General features: G+C 39.0%; 1 protein-coding gene across 4 annotated transcripts in view; it reads left to right on the top strand.

Annotated features, from left to right (window-relative positions):
• Positions 1 to 5313: 5313 nt before the first annotated feature.
• The window catches only part of ALKBH8 (alkB homolog 8, tRNA methyltransferase), a 62726-nt gene continuing 41852 nt past the window's right edge, over positions 5314 to 26187 (top strand). The window contains exons 1-7 of one of the 4 annotated variants that reach the window (XM_087721171.1): positions 5314 to 5352; positions 7688 to 7875; positions 9678 to 9918; positions 11114 to 11245; positions 12970 to 13065; positions 14983 to 15087; positions 16572 to 16642. In XM_087721171.1, coding sequence (XP_087577297.1) covers positions 7741 to 7875; positions 9678 to 9918; positions 11114 to 11245; positions 12970 to 13065; positions 14983 to 15087; positions 16572 to 16642 — 780 coding nt within the window. In that variant the 5' untranslated portion in view covers positions 5314 to 5352; positions 7688 to 7740. The other 3 variants (XM_087721172.1, XM_087721170.1, XM_087721173.1) reach the window with 3 other exon arrangements.

The following is a 26187-nucleotide window of genomic DNA, read 5'->3' as shown; positions in this document are numbered from 1 at the left end:
GTCCCTTCAGGGAAAAGGGCGGCATACAAATAAATTAAAATGAAAAAATGAAAATGAAATGACTAGTTTTTACACATGGAATTGGGAAAAGTCATGTGTTTCGTTTTTCAGAAATATTGGGTTGGTCTTCATTGTCCTTAAAAGTTCTTCCTTCACTACACTTTTTAATATCACAGAAGAAGGTATTTAAAAAAAGACACTTTACCAGAGTATATTTTTTAATACTGTAATTACATTTGAAATAAACCAAAACAATTTTTTATCCAGTAGATTTGGTATATATTTATATATCCATAAGCTTAGAAAAGTTGCACATCACAATTCCATAAAAATGATAAGTTTTTTACTTTTCATCCTGTGTGTGGGTATTAAACACAAACCATTGTGGTTGGCTAGTATCACCAGAGTGCTCTGAAACAATACTAGTCAATTTACTTCCAGAAAGTAAGGAAAACTGGAGCCACACATACTTCTTAGAATAAAATGTTTCCTAGTGTAGAAGCTACCATCAAAAGTCCTTTTGACTTGAGTATATCCAATCACTAACTCTATGCATGCTTGCCTTTTTCATATTTTTGTACCTAATGTTATTAATATTATTTTAATTGTTACCCAGAGTTGTTTTGTAGAGTGAGATGGGTAGCATATAAATTTAATAAATTAATAAAGTACCTTAAGAGGAAAGGTGTCTTCAACAACTCTTTTAGATGTCTGTAGTAGGCAAATTTTGTTTTGGCAAACAATAATGTACCACTTTGAATAGAATTTTTTTTTAAAAAAACCTTTCTTGTAACTTTAAAGATACACTAATCAGCATACATTAAAATGAAATTTTGTTAACATTCCCCTCTCAAAAGATAATAATTATGCATATATCCACATACACGTACATATATGAGACAGAGAAATATCACAGTCTAGTTCGAATGTATATATGTACGTGGTGGGGAAAAAAGAATCCTGTGAGTTTATAAAACAGATGGTATAAGGAACAAAGCTGTTACAGCATCTAGTAGTCCTACCATAGATACTTTTCAATCTCCTCCCAGAAAGGAGCAACAGAAACAGACTGTGATGTGGATGTGTGGGGTCTCTAACAATGCTTTGAGCTCTAAGCACACAGCACTTATAAGCAGTATCCTGAATAACAGGACACAAGTTTCCTATAATCTCTGCTTTCCTCCCCACTCTCTGTATGGACTTTCTATGCCACCAAACCAAACAGTGATGCAGTTTGTTAAAACGCTCTCAATCGTACCTCAATTGATTCAAAGAAATCTAGGTTTGTGTAGATTTTTAGCCCTGAAATTCTTTATTGTCACCATAACAAACAGGGAGACTGTATTGGGCTGCAAGTGTAGTATGGTTGATGCCAGAAAACATGCCAGTTATGACCCATGTCCATATCCTAAGGTGGACATGCGGGGGTGGGTGGACAGGGGAAAAAATAAGGTTGGAAGGAGGCAATGGGTGAAAGAAGGTTTAAAAAAACCCCACTGGGCTAAAAAATACATATTGTCCTTGCTGTTTCTTATTGTGAGAGAATGTGACACCTTGTTTCTATGATTAAAGAAGGTGAGAGACTTCCTCAAAATCCATTACAGATCTTAGATAATCTTCAAATGTGAAAGACAGCATGATGAAAATGTAAAATCAGGTGCTTTATTAGAATGGGAATCATTGGTATTATTCTTTCTGGTATTCATTTTTCTTTTATTTCTGTGGAGTTCGCTACGGAGAATTGGTCTTTCTTTCTTTCCTTCATTCCTGGAAGCAGAAATATAATTTAAATAGGTCACTGCCTATTTATTAGACCTGCTTTCTGCCTAGAATAGTGTTTCTCAACCTTGGCGACTTTAAGTCCTGTAGACTTCAACTCCCAGAATTCCCTAGCTGGCTGGGGGATTCTGGGAGTTGAAGTCCACAGGACTTAAAGTCGCCAAGGTTGAGAAACACTGACCTAGAACATAAGTGTATTCCCTAAAAAATTCCACTACTTCCCATAATTTACATAATCCTGTAATTTACATATCCCCCCACATAGTTCAGGGAACCATTGATTTTAATGAACTGTACCTCACATTACCTTTCCTATTTAAATTAATTTAAATCAGTGGGTTTAAAATAGATCGTCTGAGGTAAATCATGCAGGGAATTCAACTGTTTTTGCAATCACATTGCTTTAATGCAAAGTTTTGATGAAGAAGAATATGCTGTAAACATTGCTATTGTATACACATATATAAATAGACTGTATTTTTAGAACATTCTTACGAGGCTAAAACAGGTTTTGTGGTTCATAGAAAAAAAAGAGCCTTGAACTCCCTTGAGTTTAAAATTCAGTAGTATCCCCATATTATTTGTTCAGACTTCTAATCATAGTTTTCTTTTCTGCCAGTGTTCACTCATCTTTAAAATGTAATGCCCAAAACTACTCAGTGTATTCAAGATAGGGTCTGAATAATGCAAGATATAGTGGAGTTCTGCATAATTATTTCTGGTTTGGGGTCATAATTCAATGCAGCCTAAAATGAATATTTCCGTTTAAGCAGGGATATCATTTTTGACACATATTAGCCACACAGATTGGCCACAATTCCAAGACCTTCTTTACATAAAGGTGGGATAGCACCATCCTGTACCTATACATTTTGACTCCCACCCCCACATTAAGAAGTTCACATTTATATATGGCAATTTCATTGTTATTTTTCATCCTAGTCTTTTGATCTATCGCGCTCACTCTTTGTTTACCTGACACAGATATATAGTTCTCTGTTATCTGAATATACTGTGGGTCTTGGTTCTCCTTTCACCTCTGGCCGTCTATCGCATTGCCAAGTTTATTCACTTAAATTTCTGAGCAGGAATGAGTATTTTTAACACACAGTGTAATTTCTTCTCCCTTTCTATTATTTCAGTTCTTTTTGAACAACTGTTATCTTGGAACTGTTATTCCAATTGTAGAAGTACTCGATTAGCTCTGTTACAGCTTTGAAATAGAATTTGCCTTTTTAAATTAAGTATTCGGATTCATTTTATTTACCATACTCTTCTCAATAATCAATAGACATTGGAAACGAGGAACTACTGATAGCAATGTTCTTAAGAAGTTTGCTTGTTCATCCTGCCTAGTTCAATTTAAGAAGGGAAAGTTTGTAATACATCAGATGCTAAATGGGCTTTCCATATGGGTAGCTGCATTGCAATAAACAGAGCAGCTACCCATATGGAAAGAATTTTGGGCACCTTAAGAACCAATAGATTTTCCACTCTGATATTTTTAAGCCACACAGCAAATAGGATAGGTGTGTTAGAAGGACCAGTTGTTCTCTTGTTAGAAGTCAGAATAACTGATCTCATTTTGTTCAGTTCTAAAAAATTCTTTATTGACCAAGTGTGATCAGACACACAAGAAATTTGTCTCTGGTCCATAAGTTCTCGGTGTACATACAAACAGCAAACTAATGTAATAATAAGATACCAATAGGAGAAGATAATAGGAAAGATGAGAAGGATAATAGTAATACAGCCCTATTAAATGGGTAAACATTCTTACAGTGCTGTAGGAATAAAGTTCTAAATGTTAAAAAAAGTTGTTAAATGTTTCATTTAGTTTTAGTTTAGGAAATCTATCCATCCATCCATCCCATCCGTCCATCCATCTATATCAAATTTATATAATTTTCCATCTCACTGAAAGTGAGTCTGGGCAATGCAGAAAAATATAGATTTACTGTGCATAAAAACCTAACAGTAAATATAAAAACAGAGATACAAACCTCAGGCTAGAAGGAATTAAAAACAGCTGGCTCAGCAATGGAGTTATCTAACAAAATAATTTTATTTCTTTGCTGTGGAAATATGCAATTTCATTTCCAAAACCTGACATCTGAACACTAGATGTGATTAAATTCAAGCTGAACATCCATCTCTTCAGGGATGCTTTCATTAGCATTCCTACACTGATTTGGACTCAGGGACTTTCCAGTTCTGTGATTTTAATTTTAATTTGAGATAAACTCTGTTCTATAGCAACATCCACAGTTTGGGTATGATGTGGGATGTGGTAGCTAGTATGTTCATAGTTTTATTGCTACACATAGGTAAGAGGTTGGCAGTGTTTATTAAATTATGGTTATATGAGCTGGAAAAAAATAAGATGAGCAATAGATGTAGTAGAGCAGGGGTGTCAAACTTGATTTCATTGAGGGTTGCATCAGGGTTGTGTTTTTCCAGATGGGCATGGTTAGGGATGCCATGGCCAGCCTGATGGCACTCATATTGGGGGCATCTGTGGTGGTCCAGGTGGGGCTGGGGGGGATATCCATTGTCTTCAGCGGAGGACGGCGAGACGAGGAAGAACACCAATCCCTTGTCCTCTGGAGGAGTCTTGCCATCCCTCTTAGACCACATGGAGGATGGCGGTGCAGCCTATCCAGAGCTCTAGACAGCAGAGGGCAAGAGCCCAGCCCAGCACTTGAGCTCTCAGGGCACCGGGACCCCACAACCCAACCCAGCCCAGCCTCCCTGAGGTGTGCCCAGATGCACTTATCTTCTCCTCAAGGCTGCTGTTGTTGTTCTCGCTCCCCTTGGCCAGGTTGCTCATGGTGTGTGTGGGAGGGCAAAGTGTGTGGGTTAGAGGGAGGTCCATTCCCTCTTCACACAAGGAGACCCAGCTTTGTAACCAAAGCATCCTCAGTGATAGGATGGGAGGTCAACCAGGAGAGGTCAGGAGGAAGAAACAAGGGGATGGAGGAAGGAAGCAGGGCTGCTGGTGGCCAAGTGATAAACATGCAGCTAAACCCTTCCTTCCTTCCTTCCCTCCCACTTCATTCTCCTTGCTTCTTCCTTTTCCTCTTTCTTTCTTTTTCCTTCCTTTCTCTTTTCCCACCTTTCCTTCTTTTTCTTTGTCTTTCCTCTTTCTCTTTCTCCTTTCCTGCCCCTTCTTGGATGCTCAAATGCAAAACAGGAAACATTTTTCCTTTTGTATTGCTTTTAATTTGTTTTGCTAGCTCTCCGCCAGTGAAATCAATTTAATTGATTATGGCACATAATCAATTAAAATCAATATTTTGATCGTAACTTAAAAATTGATATACAGGAGAAGTTTAAGGAAGGGTAATATCTTATTTTTCTCTATTAAAACTCTATTGTAAGTCCATGGAAAAGAAACCAGTATTAATACGTTTTAAAATTCGGGAATGCAATGAGTATTGTACAGTATAAAGCTTTATGAGACTTCCACTAAGGGGTTAAATAGCTGAGCATCCATAAGCATGATGGGAAATGTAGGCAACGAGGTTCATGGGAATTGCAGTTCTGTCCTCCAACATGGTTGCCTTCTGCTAGGTAAGGGGATAGTTATCCGTTGTGCTCCTTCTTGAATATTTAAAAATAACTGAGAAAAGTTACTTTTTGCAGGGGAAGGGTGTAGAATTATTTTAGTCTAGGGAGATTTCAGTCTCTGACTTAAAGCCTCTATTTGCATCGGAGCTTTTGCACAATACACGTTGCATTTCATTTACTGGAAATAGAAATATTTTCATGGCCAAAGCAAGTCCTCCAGATATCTGTCCACATTTCTTAGCTCATCTGATCTGGTGTGGTTGAAAACGTCTCCGTGGTCTTTTGGCTGGCATGACTAAATGCTTAAGGTGCGTGGAATGCTGTTACTTTCCCCCCAAAGATGGTCCCTATTTTTCTATTTGCATTTTTACATGCTTGTGAACTGCTAGATTGGCAGAAGCTGGGACAAGTAATGGGAACTCCCTCCATATGTTACTGATATGATATATAAAGAATTGGTCTTTTCCCCAGGAGAAAAAAATCCTGAAATTCAACAGTGGCATTCTTTGATTAAAATATGTTATTTAGGAGCATCATGTACTATAAATTTAAAATATTTTGTTCAATATACACAAATAACACTCTTAATCCAGATGTAAAAGAATGCAAGCTGTATTTTTCATCCCTATCGGAAAAGGGATCAGTAAATAAATTTTATAACCAATATTTGCTCTAGCCACATTGAAAATAAGTTTTTTAAAATCTGATAAAAGTTAATAAAAGGCTGTGTTTATACTGAATTGTTTGTGCTTACCAATTGTTAATTTCCTCTTCATTGTTTTGTTCTGTTCCAGACCTGCTACAGGAAAACGATAGTGCTATGTTATATGTTTGTGTTATGTTTCTATATAAGGTTCTAAATTCTAGATACATATTCTACTGAAAAATACCCATTTATTCTACTACACTTGCCTTTTTTATTAAATAATAGTGAAGGTAGTGAATAGTAAATTAAATAAAAAGTAAAGCTTGAATTGTTGCTTACAGCAAAGCTACAGAGCCATCTTTAACTATTATCTGTAGTCTCAAAACTAAAGTGCATAAATGAAATTGAAAATGGTTAGGTGAGAAATGATAAATAGTGGCATTGCACCATCTGCTGGTACACAAAAATAGTCTTTTAAAGTTCTTTGAAGAAAAAAAAAGTTATTTTCCTAGTATGAAGCCTAACCATATACATATTTGTTTAGTTTCAAATTATATGTTCAGTGAGTCTTTCTCACAAGTAAATGATCTATTTTATTATAAAACATCAATTTTATAATAGAAATGGCATAAAAGGAGCTAACCTAAATATTTCTATAACAAAAATTGATTTTGCATTCAGATCATATTGCATAAATTAAATTGATTTGATTCTTTGCATGATTTATTGAGCTTTCATAATTTGTGATCAGGGAGAAAGCAAGGAACTGGCATTTTAATTTATCTGCAAAAAAAGTTGTTCAAAGCTAATATTTTAGTTTCTTTTAATACATTTGTAAGCATATATTTTTGTATGTTTTATGTACTCTGCTGCTTCAACCTTGAAAGACTCCCAAAGAGAAAAGAGTTAGTTTGTTGCAGAATATATTCAGTTGCAATAAATCCTAAGGTGTAAAATTCCTTAATAATACTAATTTATAATACATGTATGTGCACATCAATCCTTATAACAATCTAAAAAGTATGCTATTATTTTTAAATATGAAACCTAAGCAGTGGTGAATCTTGTAAGAAGGTAACATATTTGAATTAGGTTTGATTTTTAGTCACTTCAGGAACAAATCACTTCGTTTTCTTGAAAACAATACAATCATTTGCCATTATGTTCTGGGATGATTTTTATATTTTCCAATCTAGAAGATAACTGTAGGATTTCCAGGGGTCTTCCATTGTAATGCTAAGCAGATAAAACTCTACTTGACTCTTCATAATTAGCCATGGTCAAACCTGCTTCATTTTTTCAGGTACATTCCTGGTCTGTTTGATCTTACATAATTGTTTAGGTGTTACCAATAAAGGTGAATAATTGTAGTTCAGGGTTGAAATGAGATTTTCATTTGGATTTTAGAGAGCACCAAAGACCTCTTATTGTTTAGGTGTCTTGGCTATAATCTATGTCTTGAGTGGGGCCCTCATATACATATTCTGATGATTACAAATTCTGCTTCAGGTGAAAAAAGGTAGCTCTTGAGCTATTCTGATCCCAAAATAAGTTAGCTGTTTGTAAATCAAAACTGGTATTACCGTAAATGGAAACTTGTGTTCATGGTATAGTTCGCCCACTGAGTTTTCAGTAAAAATAGAAATTGGACTTCTGTTTTTTTCTATGCTGTTTCATTTTTTTTTTTTACAGGAATCCCATTTTTGACACTTTCTTCTGTTAAATTCCTACTTGTTCCTTTCAGTATGGAACTAGATGACATCACTCTGCAGAACAAGAAAATAAGCAAATCAGAAAAGAAGTTGCTGCAAAAACAGATGAAAGCCAGATACACCTTACTAAAGCATGAGGGCATTGAATGTGTATCATACCCTACTAAGGTGATTAGAAACTGTACTTTTTATGAAAATGTGCATTCACATATTGTGTTAAGCATAGCTCATGATTTTACACAAAATAGGATTAAAGCATAGCCGTCTAGTTTTGTATAGCATCCTAAACCAAATCACATTACTGTACTTCTTAGTAAATTGCATGGTTCACCGACAAAAGGGTGAAGGACAAAACCGCGCCCGACTAAACCGCGTCGCTGACGTCATCAACAGGGCGACAACAGCGCGGAGACAGAAGCACGCTGTAAACCCTAAACCTAAACTTAACCCCTAAACCTAAACCTAACCCCCCTAAACCTAATCCTAAACCTAACCCTAAACCTAACCCTAACCCTAATCCTAACCCTTAACCTAACCCTAACTCTAACCCTAACCCTAACCCTAACCCTTAACCTAACCCTAACCCTAACCCTTAACCTAACCCTAAAGCTAACCCTAAAGCTAACCCTTACCTTAAGTTGAATCGGCTTTCTTTCAATGCGCTATTTAAAGCGCCCTTCTTTCTCCGCGCTGGCTGTTGTCGCGGCGTTGATGACGTCAGCGACGCGGTTTAGTTGAGCGCGGTTTTGTCGTTCGCCCTTTTGACGGGTCACGAATTGCTTGAACCAAGATTGGAGCATGGTTTTAATTGACTATGAGCCATTATCTTGATATCAGCTCTTATCAAACATGGTAAATCTCCAGAATTATTTTTCTAGTCTGATTCTTAAGGCTTTTCGGTGCCCATCACCACTGTAAACAAGTCCATCCTCCTAGCCTATGGTGATTTATCCAACAAACTATGGCTTACATGTTGATATGTGATCCAGTTGATAGTTCAAATTGATGCATATCCTAAGCCATGCTTTTTAAATGAACAAATGTGATGGTATTGTTTGCACAGAACACTAGGCTTTATTGCATGAATCAATAAATCACTGTCTGAGAACCAGTATGGTATAGTGCAGTGATGGCTAACCTTTTTGTCCTCATGTGCCAAAAGCACATGTGCGTCTGTGACAGCATGTGTGCGTGCCCACACCCATGATGAAATGCACCCGTGTTACCCTCGTCCCCCCTGTACATGCATGTGCAACCTCCCCCCATGCATGCACATGTTCATGCGGCCCCTGTGCCTTGTTTTGGGCCTAGTATGCCTCCCTGAAGCCTCCTGGGACCAACAATGCCCCACAGGGGCACCCCCTCTCCATGCATGCACGCACGTCTTCTGCATATGCGGCAGAGATCCAAAAATCAGTTGGGCGGTTGGAGGGTTGTACGCATATGCAATGGGGTGACAGCTCGCATGTCCACAGTGAGGACTCCGTGTGCCACCCGTGGCACACGTTCCATAGGTTCGTCATCATGGGTATAGTGGTTTTGGACCAGAGGCCATTGGCTGACTTTGGCTGATTTGAAATGATTGTCTCTCAAGCAAATTTATATTCTAGGGTGGTTTTTGTGGGGAAAAATGTAGGAAGGAAAGTTGTACATGCTTCTTTAGGCTCTTGAAGAAAAGTGGGATACAAATCTAGAAGCCAGAAACCAAGAAAAGAATATTGTGATAATGTTCTCCATGAAGAAGGCCAGTAACTTAAATAATGCTATATATTGAGTGCATGAATATTAATTGTAGCACAATGTTACTTCAAATCCAAAGATTTTATATAGATATTTAGAATTGATCAAAACAGAAGTTCTAGGACAATGGTCTCTTTTTCATTTTTAATTACTGTGTATACAGAATGCTATTTCCAGATGAACAAGGCAGTGTTAATTATTGATGTCTCTTTTGTTCTCTCCTTCATTAGAGTCTGGTTATTGCCAATGGAGGTCTGGGTAACGGTGTTGGTAGATGCCAGTTGCACTCTGTAGTAGAAGAATGTGGACAAGTAGAAAGCCTCTTAATGCCTCCAAATAAACCCTATTCATTTGTGCAATATGGAAGGACAGCTGACTCCAAGCAAGCCTATGACTCCCTCAATGGAAAGGAACTAATATTAGACAACTCCAGCCAAAAGGTTGTTCTGTACTTCAACTATGTAGAAAAAGGTATTACTAAAGAAGCTAGTTTTTCTACTCTGTTTTTCCTCAACATACTGTTAGAGAACTCAGTTCCTACCTCATGAAGCTCAGAGAGGCATGGATCAATTTTGAAAAATTGCCCTGATGGAGCCAACATGGACACTTCTTTTTTTTTTTTAGAAAGAAAACCTTTATTGAAAATTTAAAACATTAAAATACAAATACCTTTAAAAATAATTTTGTAGAAGTTATGGTACTTTTTGACAGTACTAACATAACCATTTGTTATTCAAAAACATTTTATACATTTCTAATTATTCCTGTATCTATACATCTATGTTTCTAAGCTATACATTTCATGTCCCTATTATTTATCCATTGATAACAGTTTTCCCAAACTGTATAATATACAGTTGTCCCTTAACTCCAATGTGAGTTTATCCATCTCTGCGCAATCAAGAATCTTTTGGATTATCAAACAGTCTGTCGGCATGGCATCACTTTTCAGCATTGTGTGAGTGCTGGTGTCGCTGCTGCAATTATGTGCAAAATTAAATATTTTATTTCTTTCGTATACTTTTCCTTAATAATCCCCAGAAGGATCAATCCTGCTTTGAGCTCTATTTGAGTGCAATATGAACACTTCTAAGGCCATTTTATCATCAGATTTTCTGCTAAGCAGATCATAGATTTTCTTCACAATCAACAGTGAAGTAATGAAAATTAACTTTGGCCAGCTTTCTTAACTTTTCTCCTGCAGATGTGTTGGATTGCAATGCCTACAGCATGGACACTGGCAAGGAATGATAGGTCTTGTAGTCTTCCAAGTTTGACTCACCTTGGGCTTTGTTAATGTTATAATTTTGCTCTAAATTGATGTTTTTTTTCTTTCTACCTGCATTATTTCATGGGATTTGTTGTCTGTTACCAACAGACAATCAACAAATGTTACGTGCAACAGAGACAATTACAATTAACTTCACGTCTGAAACAAATGCCCCAAGTAAAGAATTTGATTTGAAAGAATGATCAGAAAAGCAATGACATCTTTGAGTCGCAAACAGAGAATATTTTTTGTAGCGCAGCAATGGAAACCATTTTTGTTTCCTGGAGACCTTTAGTATCTGTCAAAATTGTTTGGGATATTACTATTTAATTCACATAGAATTTTTAAAAACACAAATGTTTTCATGAATGCTTTCCATATTTCCCATGCTACTAGTTCCTTGGGAAGAAATGAGCCCGCCAGTCTTGCCCCCTGGTTTGAGAGTAATTGAAGAATTGGTTTCACCAGAAGAAGAAAAGATGCTGCTGGAAAACATTAATTGGACAGAGGATGAGGTCATTCCCCATGGTATGTTAATCTAACAGTACGTAAGCCATGTATGTATGTATGTATGTATGTATGTATGTATGTATGTATGTATACATACTTAGGCATAGCAGAATACCTTCATAATCAATTCACATGATTTGTTCTAAGTCCCTACATAAAAAAAAACAGACTTGGGCATTAAACAGACCCCTCGCATCCTGGACATAAATTGTTTCAACTCCTACCCTCAAAACGATGCTGTAGAGCACTGCACACCAAGAAAACTAGACACAAGAACAGTTTTTTCCAAAACGCCATCACTCTGCTAAACAAATAAATGCTTCAACACTGTCAAACCATTCACTAAGGCTGCATTACTATTACTATTAATCTTCTCATCATTCCTATCACCCACCTTCTCCAAGGACTGCAGGACTGTGACTTTGTTGCTTGTATTCTTATGTTATATATTGATATTGTTTCCTGATTGCTTATTTATACCCTATGACTATCATTAAGTGTTGTATCTTGCGATTCTTGATGAATGTATCTTGTCTTTTTATGTATACTGAGCATTTGCACCAAAGACAAATTCCTTGTGTGTCCAATCACACTTGGCCAATAAATAGTTCTGTTCTGTTCTGTTCTGTTCTATTCTATTCTATTCTATTCTATTCTATTCTATTCTATTCTATTCTATTCTATTCTATTCTATTCTGTCCTAGTCCTAATCCTAGTCCTGTCCTACTCTACTCTACTCTACTCTAATCTAATCTAATCTAATCTAATCTAATCTAATCTAATCTAATCTAATCTAATCTAAACCATCCAGAAAAAGAGGTGGAGTCAGTGTTTTCTAATCTATTTAAATTGCTTTAATATGATTTTCAGGTGCAGCCAATAATTTGGAATAGTTGATCCCAGCCAATTGGAGAGTTCTGACATGTAGGCAGCTTAGGTGGCCAGGTGTAAGAAAAGTTCCTTGGGGACAAGGAAATACTTTTTGCTGGAGAAATAAGAAAAGACGAATCTGTAGTCCTCCAGCTGAACTATAGCTGCCAATGGTCTTAGTTCACCTACCCAATAGAGGGGGAAACTGCAAGTTACACCTGAAGAGCCATTGGTTACCCTTACTGGTGTTGAGAGTATACAGCTCCAAGGATAGAGCAATCAGCACAGAATTCCACTTTTGGGCTTATTACTATAATAGGCAAGGGTGGCTCAGTGGCTAAGATGCTGAGTTTGTTGACAATTCAGTGGCTCGAATCCCTAGCGCTGCGTAACAGAGTGAGCTCCCATTACTTGTCCCAGCTTCTACCAACCTAGCGGTTCAAAAGCATGTAAAAATGCAAGTAGAAAAATAGGGACCACTGGTGGGAAGGCAACAGTGCTCCATGCACCTTCGGTGTTTAGTCATGCTGGCCACATGACCATGGAGACATCTTCGGACATCACTGGCTCTTCAGCTTTGAAACGGCTTTAAACAGAGATGAGTACTGCCCCCAAGAGTCAGGAACGACTAGCACATATGCACGAGGGGAACCTTTACCTTTACGTTATTATAATAGTAATACTTTCAAATGTTCAAAGCATCAGTTTGGAAGTAGGAAAGCATGACCTTCCTGAGACTACATTGTGAGCTTATGGCAGAAGAAGGATTTGAACTGAGCACTGATTCATAAGCATGGCTTATAACACAGACCCATAACCAATATTGTATTAAGAATTATATTTTTAATCCCTTCTTTATTTCTATTTCATAGCTCAGAAGTGCTTAAAACATAGGAGGGTAAAACATTTTGGATACGAATTTCGATATGATAACAACAATGTTGATCGAGACAGACCATTACCCGGAGGTGGGTATCTAATCAGAATCTCTTTATCAGCCTTCTTGTTTCTGTGAAATGATTTTCATATCAATGAGTTATAATTTCATTATACGTATACAAATGTAGGTGCATTTCTTTACAATACCATTCAAATCATTACCATGAAACTTACATAGAGATCTTGGCGTGTGACTGTAATTGAGCCCAGGATTACGCTTGTAAATTGTGCTGGTTGTTAAGGGGGTTACCACATGTCCACATAGCTTTATGGCCTATTTTGTGGTAGTTGTTAAGTGAATCCATTGTCTACAATGGGCATTGTTTGTCGGAAACAGGAAGTAAATGCTAGTTTCAGGAAGGACATTGTAAATCGTGGTCTTGTGACTGCGCTGCATTGCAAGTGGCCATAAATGTGGGTCGGTTGCCAATGTGATCATGTGACTGGGTCTGTGCGTATGCATGGGTGGCCATTGGAACTTTGAATCTGGGTTTTAAGTAGTCCTGGGATAGTCTGATCATAAATCAAGAACTACTGTACTTAAATCCATATAAAAAACTAGGACTAGAGGAGACATGATAGCAGTGTTCCAATATCTCAGGGGTTGCCACAAAGAAGAGGGAGTCAAACTTCTCCAAAGCACCTGAGGATAGGACAAGAAGCAATGGGTGGAAACTAATCAAGGAGAGAAGCAACTTAGAGCTGAGGAGAAATTTCCCGAGAGAACAATCAGTGGAACAGCTTGCCTCCAGAAGTTGTGAATGTCCCAACACTGGAAGTCTTTAAGAAGATGTTGGATAGCCATTTGTCTGAAATGGTGTAGGTTTCCCTGCCTAGGCAGGGGGTTGGACTAGAAGACCTCCAAGGTCCCTTCCAAATCTGTTATTCTATTCTAAAAAAAGGGGTTGTATGCACAATTCCCATTTAAGTTAACGAGGATATGCCTCGGTATAGAGGTCAATCTAAGTAGGATGTTTCATGACCAAACTTTAGATTATGGAATAGAAATGTTATATAGTACATAATTTCAAGGGATCATACAAATTCATGGAGGATAGGAGTGGTGCGGTGGCCTAGAGGTGGAGCTCTCGGCTCACAAGCAGGAGGCTGTGAGTTCGATCCTAGGGAGAGGCAGCTATTTCTCTCTCTGGGCACACAGAATATATCTGCTGAACAAAACTCCGGATTGGTGACAGGAAGGGCATCCGGCTATTAAAAGACTCTGCTAGCTCCATTCAGTTGTCCAGACTCCACCCCGCAAAGGATTATGGGGTTGTTAAAAGGAGATGATGATGATGATGGTACAAATTCATGGAGGATATGGTTATCCTGGGGAGCAGCAATGAGAAGGTGTTGAACAGCATTATGGGCTTTTTAAAAAATCTGGTAATTGTGAAAGCAAAATCCAGAGGTAGAGCAGTGTTTGGTCTAACCCAGCTTGAGTGCTCTGCTTAAAATAATACACACTTTATCAATTCCCAAGAAGCTTTGGGGGAAATTGCAGCAGTTTAAATGTTTTAAAGGTAAAGGTAAAAGTTTCCCCCATCCAGTCATATCCGATGCTAAGGAATGATGCTCATCTCCGTTTCTTAGCTGAGGAAGATATTTCTGTGGTTATGTGGCCAGCATGGCTACACACCAAAGGTGCACAAAGCACTTGTTACATTTTATTTGCCTTTCCATGCTTTTGAACTGCTAGTTTGGCACAGCTGGAGCACGTAATGGGAGCTCACCCCATCGTGCTAGGGACTCGAACCTGGGCTGTCAGCTTTCCAACTGACAAGCTCAGCGTCTTTAACCACTGATCCACTGAACTGTAATCTATTCTGTTTTTCAATTCAAACTTTATTACATGTTTTGTTTTAAATTATATATAGTCTCTCTTATGAAGAATTTCTGAGGGGACGAAAAAGAGGCAAACATTTATCTTTGTTTTAAAATATCAGGTCTGCCGGATTTTTGTACCCCAATTCTTGCAAAATGTCTGAAAATGGAATACATTAACCAGAAACCTGATCAACTGACTATAAATCAGTATGAACCTGGACAAGGTATGTACCTGGGTTCTATATCATTCTCACCTGATCTGGGATCAGATTTTCAAGTATTGTAAATCCAGCATTGGGGAAAATTGTTCAGTGTGGAGATGTGAGAAAACTGAGGAGAATTGGCAGTCCTTAGGATAAGGATACCGCATTTTTCGGAGTATAAAACACATCCTTTTTCCTCAAAAAAGAGGCTGAAAATCTGGGTGCGTCTTATACACTGAATACAACATTTGTTGCCTCCTGAAGCCTCCCTCTTCATCAAAATGGCTGTGCATAGTCTTTAGGAGGCTTTCAGAGAGCTCCTGGGTGCTGGGGAGGGCAGAAATGAACGAAAAACGGGCCGTTTTTTGCTCAATTTTGCCCAGCCCCCAGGAACACTCTACAAGCCTCCTAAAGGCTATCCATGCCCTTTTTTTGACAAAAAATGGGCCTGTTTTCATGAAAAACCAGCCTTTTCTGCTCGTTTTTGCCCCCCCCCCCCCCCAGCACACTACAAGCTCCTAAGGGCTATTCATGCCCTTTTTGGGGAAAAAATCAGGCCATTTTCATGAAAAATGGGTCGTTTTGGGGAGGTTTGCAAAGTGCAAAAACTTTTTTTTTTGGCCTCTTCCAAACCTTGGTGCATCTTATACTCTGAAAAATATGGTAAGTACCCGTGACTGTAATATAAAAGCAAGTATTCTGTATTAATTAAGATCATAGCAATGCTACCGTTTATCAGTTTAGATCAGCCAACTTGAACAGTTATAATGCTGTATTTTTAGGCTGCCCATTGACATCAGACTTCATATTTTTTGCAAGCCTGCACATTCTTTACTGCCGAGCTAGAGTTCGTGACCCTATAGAACAGGCCTGTTAACTGGTGGCCCATGGGGCGGATGTGTCACGTGCAGGCCACGCCCATGCCGGCTCCACAAAGGCAAAAGTTGCGATACGTCATGATACATCATGTGACACGATCGAGTTTGACACCCGTGCTATAGAAGGAAGAAAATAAAACAAGCATATCTTCTGTATTACAGTATTCTAAACATACCGAGATGGCGCAGTGGTTAGAGTGCGGTACTGCAGGCTACTTCAGCTGACTGCTAGCTGCAGTTTGGCAGTTCAAATCTTACCGGCTCAAGGTTGACTCAGCCCTTCATCCTTCCGAGGTGGATTGTTGGGGGCAATATGCTGACTCTGTAAATCACTTAGAGAGGGCTGTAAAAGTCCTATGAAGCGGTATAGCAGAAGTCTAAATGCTATTGCTATTGCTATATGACCATATAATCACAATAATGTGCCAGTTTGGGTGAGAAATCCACATCTGCTTTATAAGATCTATTTCCCACCATTTTGTGTACCTTTGTTCCCCAAATAAATGTCATCAGAGGGTTGCAGGGAATTGCAGTATATTTTCTACACTAAAAAGTAGGACTAATGATGAATAAAGGCTGATTGATTTCACTTATTCTTTATGTGTCTGTTTTTATTTGATGTTATAGGAATCCCTCCTCATATTGATACTCATTCTGCTTTCGAAGATGAAATAATATCTCTAAGTTTAGGAGCTGAGGTAATTTTTTTTTTAAAAAAATCTTTCAAATATTTCTCCTAGAAGTTAAAAGCATGTTAATTTGTATTTGTTGCTTTATCTTGTACCTGTTCTTTGCAGAGCTTGTACTTCCAGTAGGTAAGACATTTTTCTTGAAAAGGCACTTTCTTTTAGGTTTGATTTTTCTGGAGTGAACACGGCAACTAGAGAAATAGTTTACTGTAGGAGCCTTTATAATAACTTAGGAACGTTCTTTCCCAATGCGGTATCTTCTGCAAATTGTATCCCCAGCGCATCTGGAAAGGGCAGGTTTGGGAAGGCTGCTGTGAAGATAGATAATGATTTCATGCTTCTTATTTAACCATGGTTTCTTCAGCTATTCTATAAAATTACATTATCATTTTTACTAAAGTCAATAGCATTTTTAAAGTAGGATTTGGATACCCATATATATGGAAATTAGCCCTTTTTCAGTGGGATCTTCTTATAATGTTACTAGTTGATGACCCGGCGTTGCCTGGGTATTTATAGACGTTGAAGCGTTCGTCTGACAGGGAGCCATTGAGAGGGGCCTTTCTTCCCCCTACTCCCATACTTATCATCCCTTCCCTCTCCCTTCCCTCTCCCATGCGCTCCTCTTCCCCACCCTGTCTACAATCCTGGCACTTTGCCCCAAATCCATCAGGCGCTTCCCCATTGGACCCACTGGAGGGCGAACATCACAGCTGGCTTCCCAGAGGAAGCTGCGAAGGAAATGACATCACAAACAATTGCCATTCTAGGATACAGCACTCACTCTCCTTAATGGCCCAGGCTCTTCCTTCTCCCAGGACATCACAAACAATTGCCACTCTAGGACACGGCACTCGGTCTCCTTAATGGGCCAGGCGTTCCAGAGTTATGCTGGAAAACAGACACACCCACACACCAGGGTGTCCTGTCTCCCCCAAGTATTTGTTTCCAGAAGGTAAGTCATCTGTGTACCAAGTTTGGTTGAAATTGCTTGAGGCTCTCCATAGTTATGCTGGAACGAATATACATACATACATACATACATACATACATACATACATACATACATACATACTTGCATATCTATCTGTCTGCCCATCCATCCATCCATCCATCCATCCATCCATCCATCCATCCATCCATCCATCCATCCATGGAATCTATATTTGGAAATCCTACCAATCTCTGGAAAGGACTGGACTAAAAGACAGTCCTGCGGCATTGATTAAACCAGCACAGGAACAGGGCTTAAGCACCAGATCCATAGAAGCAGGGGTCTACCACACTAGAAGGAGACCAGAGGAGGCTGAACAGAGGGGCCTCAGATAAAGCCCAATACACAGTGGCAGGGTGTAAGATGTAGGCCGGAACAGCATACACTGGGGGGTACAATCAAGCGGCTGGCATTGTGCACTTTTTCTGAACATTCTTATTGTCTGAGTTTGAAATGAGAGAGCAAACTCAGATTGCAGTTCTTGGCTTTGCTTTTTGGACATCAAAGGCTATACAGTTTTCTTAGCTTAGCTGCTAAATTATCTTAGTCCCATAGCAGATTAGGAATTCCGCAAGTTGCAGCCCCAGCATACAGTATATATTGTGTATTCTATTGAGGCAATATATATCTATTTCATACATTTGCTGACAGCTCCTTTCTGAGAGGGAAAAACTCCAGCTGTTCTTAAAAATTAGTTGCCTAAGGAGGAAGGAGGATTTTGCTTTCTCTTGTCTTCACCCAGGAGCCATCCTGCCTCTCTACCTGTTGAATTTTTAATGCCAGAAGAGGATTTCATAGAAGTATTTCTGCTGCCAGCAGAGCTCCTGGAGGGAGTCATGCCTAAGAAGCCTTTGTAAATGAGAAATTATTTTATTCTGCTATTTTATACGTTATTTATAAAACGTTCCTGGCATTGAAGTATTTCCCCCTCCTCTTTTGTTCACCCTGGTCAGAAACTTTTGGCTTCTTGTCTTTCTACTTCAGTTACGTAGGCTGACAACTGATGTATAGAAAAGAAAACTTGAAGTGTAAAAGAAGGAGAATCTGAATTATTTCAAAGATGAGGTATACTGCAGACAAGCATTGACTTTAAGTTGAGTAGGTTTATCAAGTCCCATTTTATCCTGTCTTCAACCTTCCCTTTTTGGGGATGGTTGTTGAGAAGGTATTCACACTGTAGCTTCAAAGGATCCTGGAGGAAATCTAGATCCCTTTCAATAGGGTTTTAGGCCCTAATATGGGACAGAAACGGCATTGCTTATGTTTTTTGATGTTCTCTGAGGGGAATGAGACAGGGTGGATGTGGTTTACTCCCTTCTTGATCTATTTGTCCTTTCAGTGGCTTTTGATAACATTAACCATGGTCTGGCTTCAGGAGCAAAGAGCATAGTTGTACTAGAATAGAATAGAATAGAATAGAATAGAATAAAATAGCAGAGTTGGAAGAGATCTTGGAGGTCTTCTAGTCCAACCCCCTGCCTAGGCAGGAAACCCTATACCGTTTCAGACAAGTGGCTATCCAACATCTTCTTAAAGACTTCCAGTGTTGGGGCATTCACAACTTCTGGAGGCAAGTGGTTCCAGTGATTAATTGTTTTAACAGTCAGGAAATGTCTCCACAGTTCTAAGTTGCTTCTTCCTTGATTAGTTTCCACCCCTCACTTCTTGTCCTACCCTCAGGTGCTTTCGAAAATAGTTTGACTCCCTCTTCTTTGTGGCAACCCCTGAGATATTGGAACACTGCTATCATGTCTCCCCTAGTCCTTCTTTTCATTAAACTAGACATACCCAGTTCCTGCAACCGTTCTGCATATGTTTTAGTCTCCAGTCCCCTAATCATTGTTGCTCTTCTCTGCACTCTTTCTAGAGTCTCCACATCTTTTTTACATCGTGGCGACCAAAACTCAATGCAGGGTTCCAAGTGTGGCCTTACCAAGGCATTATAAAGTGGTATTAACACTTCACGTAATCTTGATGCTATCCCTCTGTTTATGTAGCCCCCTCCTTGCTCCTTTTCTGAAAGACCCTGAAGACATAGTTTTGTCAGTGGGCCTGAGGATCCCAGATTGATTTGGAGCTGAACAAGAGGCTTGTATGATTGTGTTTGTCACTGCTGTAGGGTGAGGGATGGAAGTCAGATGCCTTTATATTGTTGCTTTTTAATGTTGTAGGGCAGAGTTGGTGAACCTTTTTGGCACCAAGTGCCCAAGCCGGAATGTGCCTGCATATGCATGCTGGCTGGCTGGTCTTTGCAGATGCCGGAGTGCCAGAAAATGGCACTCGAAAACCAGCCTGAATACAGTCAAAAAAACAGCCTGAAAATGGTCCAAAAAACAGCTTGTACAGTACAGGTTGTAAGTTGACCTATATAGTTTTAACTGAGTTTAAATAAAATCACGTAAAACTGTATTCAACCCTTAATTTTGGCTCCTGGGTGCAAAGTAAAATAGAAAGCAACCTTAGACCAGGTTAAACTGTTGATCCATCTGCTTTGGATGAAGTTCCGGTTTTTAACCCGACTTCCATCTATGATGGCAAACATGCCCTTCCGTTAAAAGGTGGCAAAAAGCACTACTTATCCTCATGTCAGAGAAAAGGAACATGAGAGTAGTTCAATAACTTTGAAGAAGTGTTTAGGAAAATAGCATATTATGTAGCTAGACTTGTCTAGCTGGTCATTATGGCACCATCAACAAAAGCAATACAGGTGGAAAGAGAGTAGCATTTTAAAAAAGCCTCCAACTTTAAATTAGTGGTTTTCAGACCCTTTGCCTTTAGGAAAGCTTTTATAGATTCATTGGCCTGTCAAATCAAATAACCTCTTGAAGCCACAGTCTGTTCTTAGCTCGACTGCTCTGGCATTTCAGGCTGATGATTATCATCGGGGAATTGGAATTGTCAGTGATGAGCAGGGGTTTAGGTGCCCTTGTCCAAATTATTTGCAGTGGGACATCTTTTGTAAAGGGATTAGAACATGCTGGTTAAGAGTTCTTGCATGCTTCCTGCTAGCCTCCTGTAGGCTGCATGAAAAAGAATAAGCCCCTTCAACAGTTTTCAGAGTACAGTGTGTACCTCATCTCAGTAGTCTATAAAACCGGCTTTGAAGATGAGATTCAAGATTAGCTGCATGGAATATTTTCCTCTAAGGTGAAAGTTCCCCTCACATATATGTGCTAGTCGTTCGCGACTCTAGGGGGTGGTGCTCATCTCTGTTTCAAAGCCGAAGAGCCAGCAGTGTCTGAAGATATCTCCGTGGTCATGTATCTGGCATGACTAAACATCAAAGGTGCACGGAGCGCTGTTACCTTCCCACCAAAGGCGGTCCCTATTTTTCTGCTTGCATTTTTATATGCTTTTGAACTGGTAGGTTGGCAAAAGCTCAGACAAGTAATGGGAGCTCACTCCGTTAAGCGGCACTAGGGATTCGAACCACTGAACTGCCCACCTTTCTGATCGACAAGCTCAGCGTCTTAGCCACTGAGCCACTGTGTCACATAAAGTTTGTGACTGGAGCATATGAAGCCCCTGAAAACCTTGCTTGAACGTAGTGCTTAGAAACCTCTGAAATATGTTATCAAACTAATTTTAATACAGCAGAGGAAGATACATAACTGAGAGTTACCACATTGGCCACATTTAATTTTAACTACCTTTAAAGGTCTGTTAAATTAATGTTAAGTTTTGCTAATTGTTGGGCCACAGAAGGTAATTTCAGACAAGGTACTCAATGCTGGATGCATCCCTTGGTTCAGAAAAAGGTGCACATCCCTTTTTGTAAGAGTTGGTAAACCTTTCAGGTTGATAAGTCTTTTATATTACATAAAGTAACTTCAAGAGTTGTCATTTCATGTGCCAAAAAGCAAGATGCAAAATAATTATTTTAAGTTATTAGGAAGGCAGATTTTGGTCGCATGTTAATAGAATTTTTTTTCTAATAGCAAGAACAACAAAAGTGTGTCAAGGCTATGGATTTCCTAGTTACAATGTATGGCTGTGAAAGTTGGACCATAAGAAAGGCCGAATGCCAAAGAATTGAGGCCTTTGAACTATGGTGCTGGAGAAGATTCCTGTGAGTCCCTTGGATTGCAAGGTGATCAAACCGGTCATTCCTACAGGAGTTCAACCCTGACTGCTCTTTAGAAGGCCAGATCTTGAAGATTAAACTCATATATTTTGGCCACCTAATGAGAAGGAAGGACTCACTGGAGAAAAGTTTAATGCTGGGAACGATTGAGGGCAAAAGAAGAAGGGGAAGACAGATAATGAGGTCACTGGATGGAGTCACTGAAGCAGTAAGCGTGGGTGGGGTAGAGGACAGGAAGGCCTGGAGGAACATTGTCCACAAGGTCACGATGGGTCGGACATGACTTCACGACTAACAACAACAAAGAACAATTCATTGATAATATCAATTACCCAGAAATGTAATGGGTTTCTTTTCATTGGATATGCCCAAGTAAAAGTTAGACAACCAGTTAGGAACTTCAAGATGGGTAGATTTCAACTCCCAGAATTCCCCATCCCCACAAGCAGGAGTTGAAATCCAACCTTCTTAAACTTCCTGAGGTTGAGAAATATTGACATAGTTACTGGGTTTCTTCTTTATTTGTAATGTTTTCCGCGATGCTACAGAATTGTAGAATTAATTAAGACTAAGAAAACGAATAAAAATACTGTATTTTTCTTCTACAATTTCAATTTTATTTTGCTACATATTTTTATTATTTTTATTACAGTGTAGGTAAAAAGGAAAGAGGTTCAGTGGTTAAAGATGCTGAACTTGTCAGCTGGAAAGCTGACAGCATGGGTTCGAGACTTGAGCGCCACTTGACAGGGTGATCTCCTGTTCTTGCCCCAGGTCTTGCCATCCTAGCAGTTCAAAAACATGCAAATGTGAGTAGATAAATAGGTACCGCTTTGGTGGGAAGGTAAATGTATTCTGTGTTTGTGGGAAATCCATGGATTTCTCTTTGCATGTCTCCAATTGCACATTTTTCACAAGGCCAGAATTATTCAGCAAACTCTCAGATTAATGCGACATTACTGACTGAATTCATTAAATCTTTTAGCATGCTATAAATAGAAAGTCTACTTTTTAATTCATGTCCCAAACCAGAATGCCAAATATGAAGCACATTTTTTTCAAAAAAAAAGAAAAGAAAAAAAATTAATCTTGTAGCATTTAAAAATATTTTAATAATGGGTAACGTTCTGGAACTGAGAGGCCTTTTCTTTTCCTCCCTGCTTCGAAGCTGAATGTTAAATAAAGATTCCCAGATTAATTGACCGGCTATATCCATGATTGCGAACCTATGGCATGCATGCCCCAGGTGGCAAGCAGAGCACTCTCTGCAGGCTGTCGCCCCAGCTCAGCTCCACCACGCATATGCGCATGCCTCCCGTTGGCTGCTGGTTTTGGGGTTTCTGCTGTGCATGTGTGGGATGGCAAAGCACATGTGAGACACACGCACAGATGGGGAGTATACGTGGAGTCATGCGTATGGTTGTGTGCGCAGTGCGGGCGTGGGGCACATGCACGGGGTCGTGCACTCATGCACGGGGGGCAGAGGGAGCACAGAATCCTGTGCGCATGCACAGAGCTAGAGTACATGCAGGGGGTGTCACGTATGCATTGTTTTATGGGTGCGGGCACACACTTTCCGCACAAAAACGTTAGCCATCACTGGGCTATATAATAGCTTAATGTTGCCTTTCACACACCTTGGATCTATTTCTGTTGTCCACCTCTACTTACTACCCCACTGTTTGTCATATTGCTGATTTGTTCTTAAAAATAGGGGGCTTTACATAACATTCATCCGGTGTGCGCCTTCCCCCTCGGTGACGCTATCTGTATCTAATGAACGTACATCATATGCTAATTACAAGCTTTTCTGCTGCCCGTGTTGGGGGAAAGGAGCAGAAAACATTTCCAGTTTTCCAACGATACCGATATTAAAATAATTGACTACATCCTCGTTCACACTTGTCACTTTAGCTCCAGTGGTCGGTTTTTATGAGGAATCGCATCTTCTCTTTGACTGAGATCTATCCTGGGGTAGAAGAAAAGCAGGTATCAGTTGCTAGGCAACTACTGGATTCTAGAGTAAAGATGGGTATCAAATGTTTCCTAGCAACCATGATGTGATTTCTCCTCCCCTCCATCCAAGACATGTGTTTGACTGAGTGCTACCTTTATTTTGTTCCTCAGAGTGATTTCTAAATGTACTTCTAACTTGGGTGGGCAATCTAAGACCTGCAGATGTTGCTAACCCCCAGTTTTAACTGTTGGTACCGCTGATGGGACTTTTTAAAACACTAACTGAATGGCCCACCAATTCTCCGGGCTTGATCTAATACTTCACCAATTAACATCTAATTGGCCTCCTTTTTCTTCCCTTGGATTCATTTGACATTCTAAATCTGTTTTCATTATCTCTTTCCACCCAATTTCTGTGTTTGCTTTATTCTTTAAATAAAAGATGGAAACTTCTGGTACCTTATAACAGGTGTCAAACGTGCATCGTCACGTCGTCATGTGACATACCGCCCCCCCCTTTGCTAAACCGGGGGTGGGGGTGGCCAGTGTATGATGTATCCTGGCTGCGGGCCACGAGTTTGACACCTCTGCCTTATAATCTTATTTCTAATGGATAACATTTTCATTTCTTTGTCCTTCCATTTAGCCCCAAAAGTTCTATACACAATGCCTCTTCCATGTGTAAACTTTTTTTTATTTACAAATTAAGGGGATTTTTTTTTAAAAAAATAATAATTTTAATACATTTTAAATCCAAATCCCTTTTTGCTATCTATTTTTGGAAGATCAATACGTGGAGCATGAAATGAGACTGCTGGTGCTTGTCAGAAATTAACAGCTGCCAAGGTGAACTGTGGTGCCTTAGGAAGGAATTGTTGCCTCTCACTAATGTCTCTGCTTGGGAGTTCAATAAAGGGGGAGTAATTTCATTTACCCTGTGATGTCATTCCCCTTTTGTTTTAGGAGTCTATTTTAAGACTCACAAGTCTCAGTCGCAAAGTTTTCTGCCTGTAGATGAAGCTGTGGTATTAAAAATGCCAGCAGGAGGCACAGTTGGTCTTTCAAATGATGAAAATTCAGAAACCAACCAATTATTGCAGTTCCTCTGGATGCAAAACAAACCTTCTTGATATCTTAGTCCCCAAACTGGCTATTCCTATTACTGCATGATAGAGAGTTCCATTTTTTTTTAAATGTCTTTTACTGTATTTGTGTAACTAGCCCATCAACAAATTTGCATATGTAACTAATTGTTCTACTTTCTTGGAAGTACTTCTCTACCTCAAACTGCTATTATATTTTCTCATTTTTCAATATGCCATCACCTTTACTTGTATTAATTGAGAAAAGGAGCTGATATAAATATATATACACTAGCTGGATACCCGTGCTTCGAGACAAAACAATGTGATTGGGCAATGCAGGAAAAATCCGGTTCAATCCGGTTCAATCCGTTGGCTTAGTGGTGATTGAAACACATAAGGGAACATCGCTTCTACCACCTTGAGTCTGGAAGCAGTTCCATAGGTGGAAGGCGTAGACATTTTGGTGAGGTACCAATGTTTAGTCCGAACATCTGTCAGTTTGAACTGAGGTAATGGAATGTGAGGCAATTGGCAGTTGGAACAGAGTTCTTTTCAGATGGGGAGGGGAATTAGAATGTCTAACTCCTTAGCATCACGACGTGTTAATTACTGTAGAAGAAATACTCATAATCTGATGGTCATTTTGAAAAATCCTTTCTTAGCAAGCACATAGAAGCCAAGAGGAACATACATGCCAAATTTCAAGTTTGTAGGCTTTACGGTTCTGGAGATTTCTTGATCAGTGGAGTGGCATTTGGCATATATGTGTGTGTGTGTGTGTGTGTGTGTGTGTGTGTGTGTGTGTGTGTGTAAAAAAATAAATAAATTTATTTATATATAGTGGAACACAGTGCCCAGTTCCAGTACTCATTTTACAATATCTTATGAAGGCTATAATTGCTGAGACCATTTTGTACCTTCATGATCGTTACAATCAATGGTCTCTACCCTACTATCAATGTACCAAAATTGAACATGAGTACTTTCTCTAATCTTCATCTTTGTGAAATTTATTTGATGCAGGTCTATGGGAATAGTATTTTTTTCTGAAGGAATTTTGATGTGCTGATTTTTGTTTTATATTTTCAAATATAGATCCTGTCCTTATGCTATCTATACACTGTTGAGAGTAGATTGCAGTGATTTTAAATCATATGAACAATATAAACCATGTATTTAATTGTTAGAGTCAGTAAGTATACAGTATATAGAAGTATACATAAAGGAAAACAACCTTAACTATAACAAAAGCCTCTAAGAATAGAATGGTCTTCCCCATTCAGCATAAAATGAAGAGAAGAAACCATTAGTAGCAATGTGGAAATTATTGCCTTGTGTTGTTCAGATCCTGAAGACATTTGGTTTCATGTTACTATCAGCTATTTTCCTATCCCCACCCCACGCAGACTGAGGTATTGCAAAGGATTTTCCTTCT

Source organism: Thamnophis sirtalis, unplaced genomic scaffold, assembly GCF_051295495.1.
Source record: "Thamnophis sirtalis isolate CommonGarterSnake01/CBP01778 unplaced genomic scaffold, rThaSir2_p1.2 scaffold_8, whole genome shotgun sequence".
Lineage (NCBI taxonomy): Eukaryota > Metazoa > Chordata > Lepidosauria > Squamata > Natricidae > Thamnophis > Thamnophis sirtalis.
This window is presented reverse-complemented; position numbering and strand designations above follow the sequence as displayed.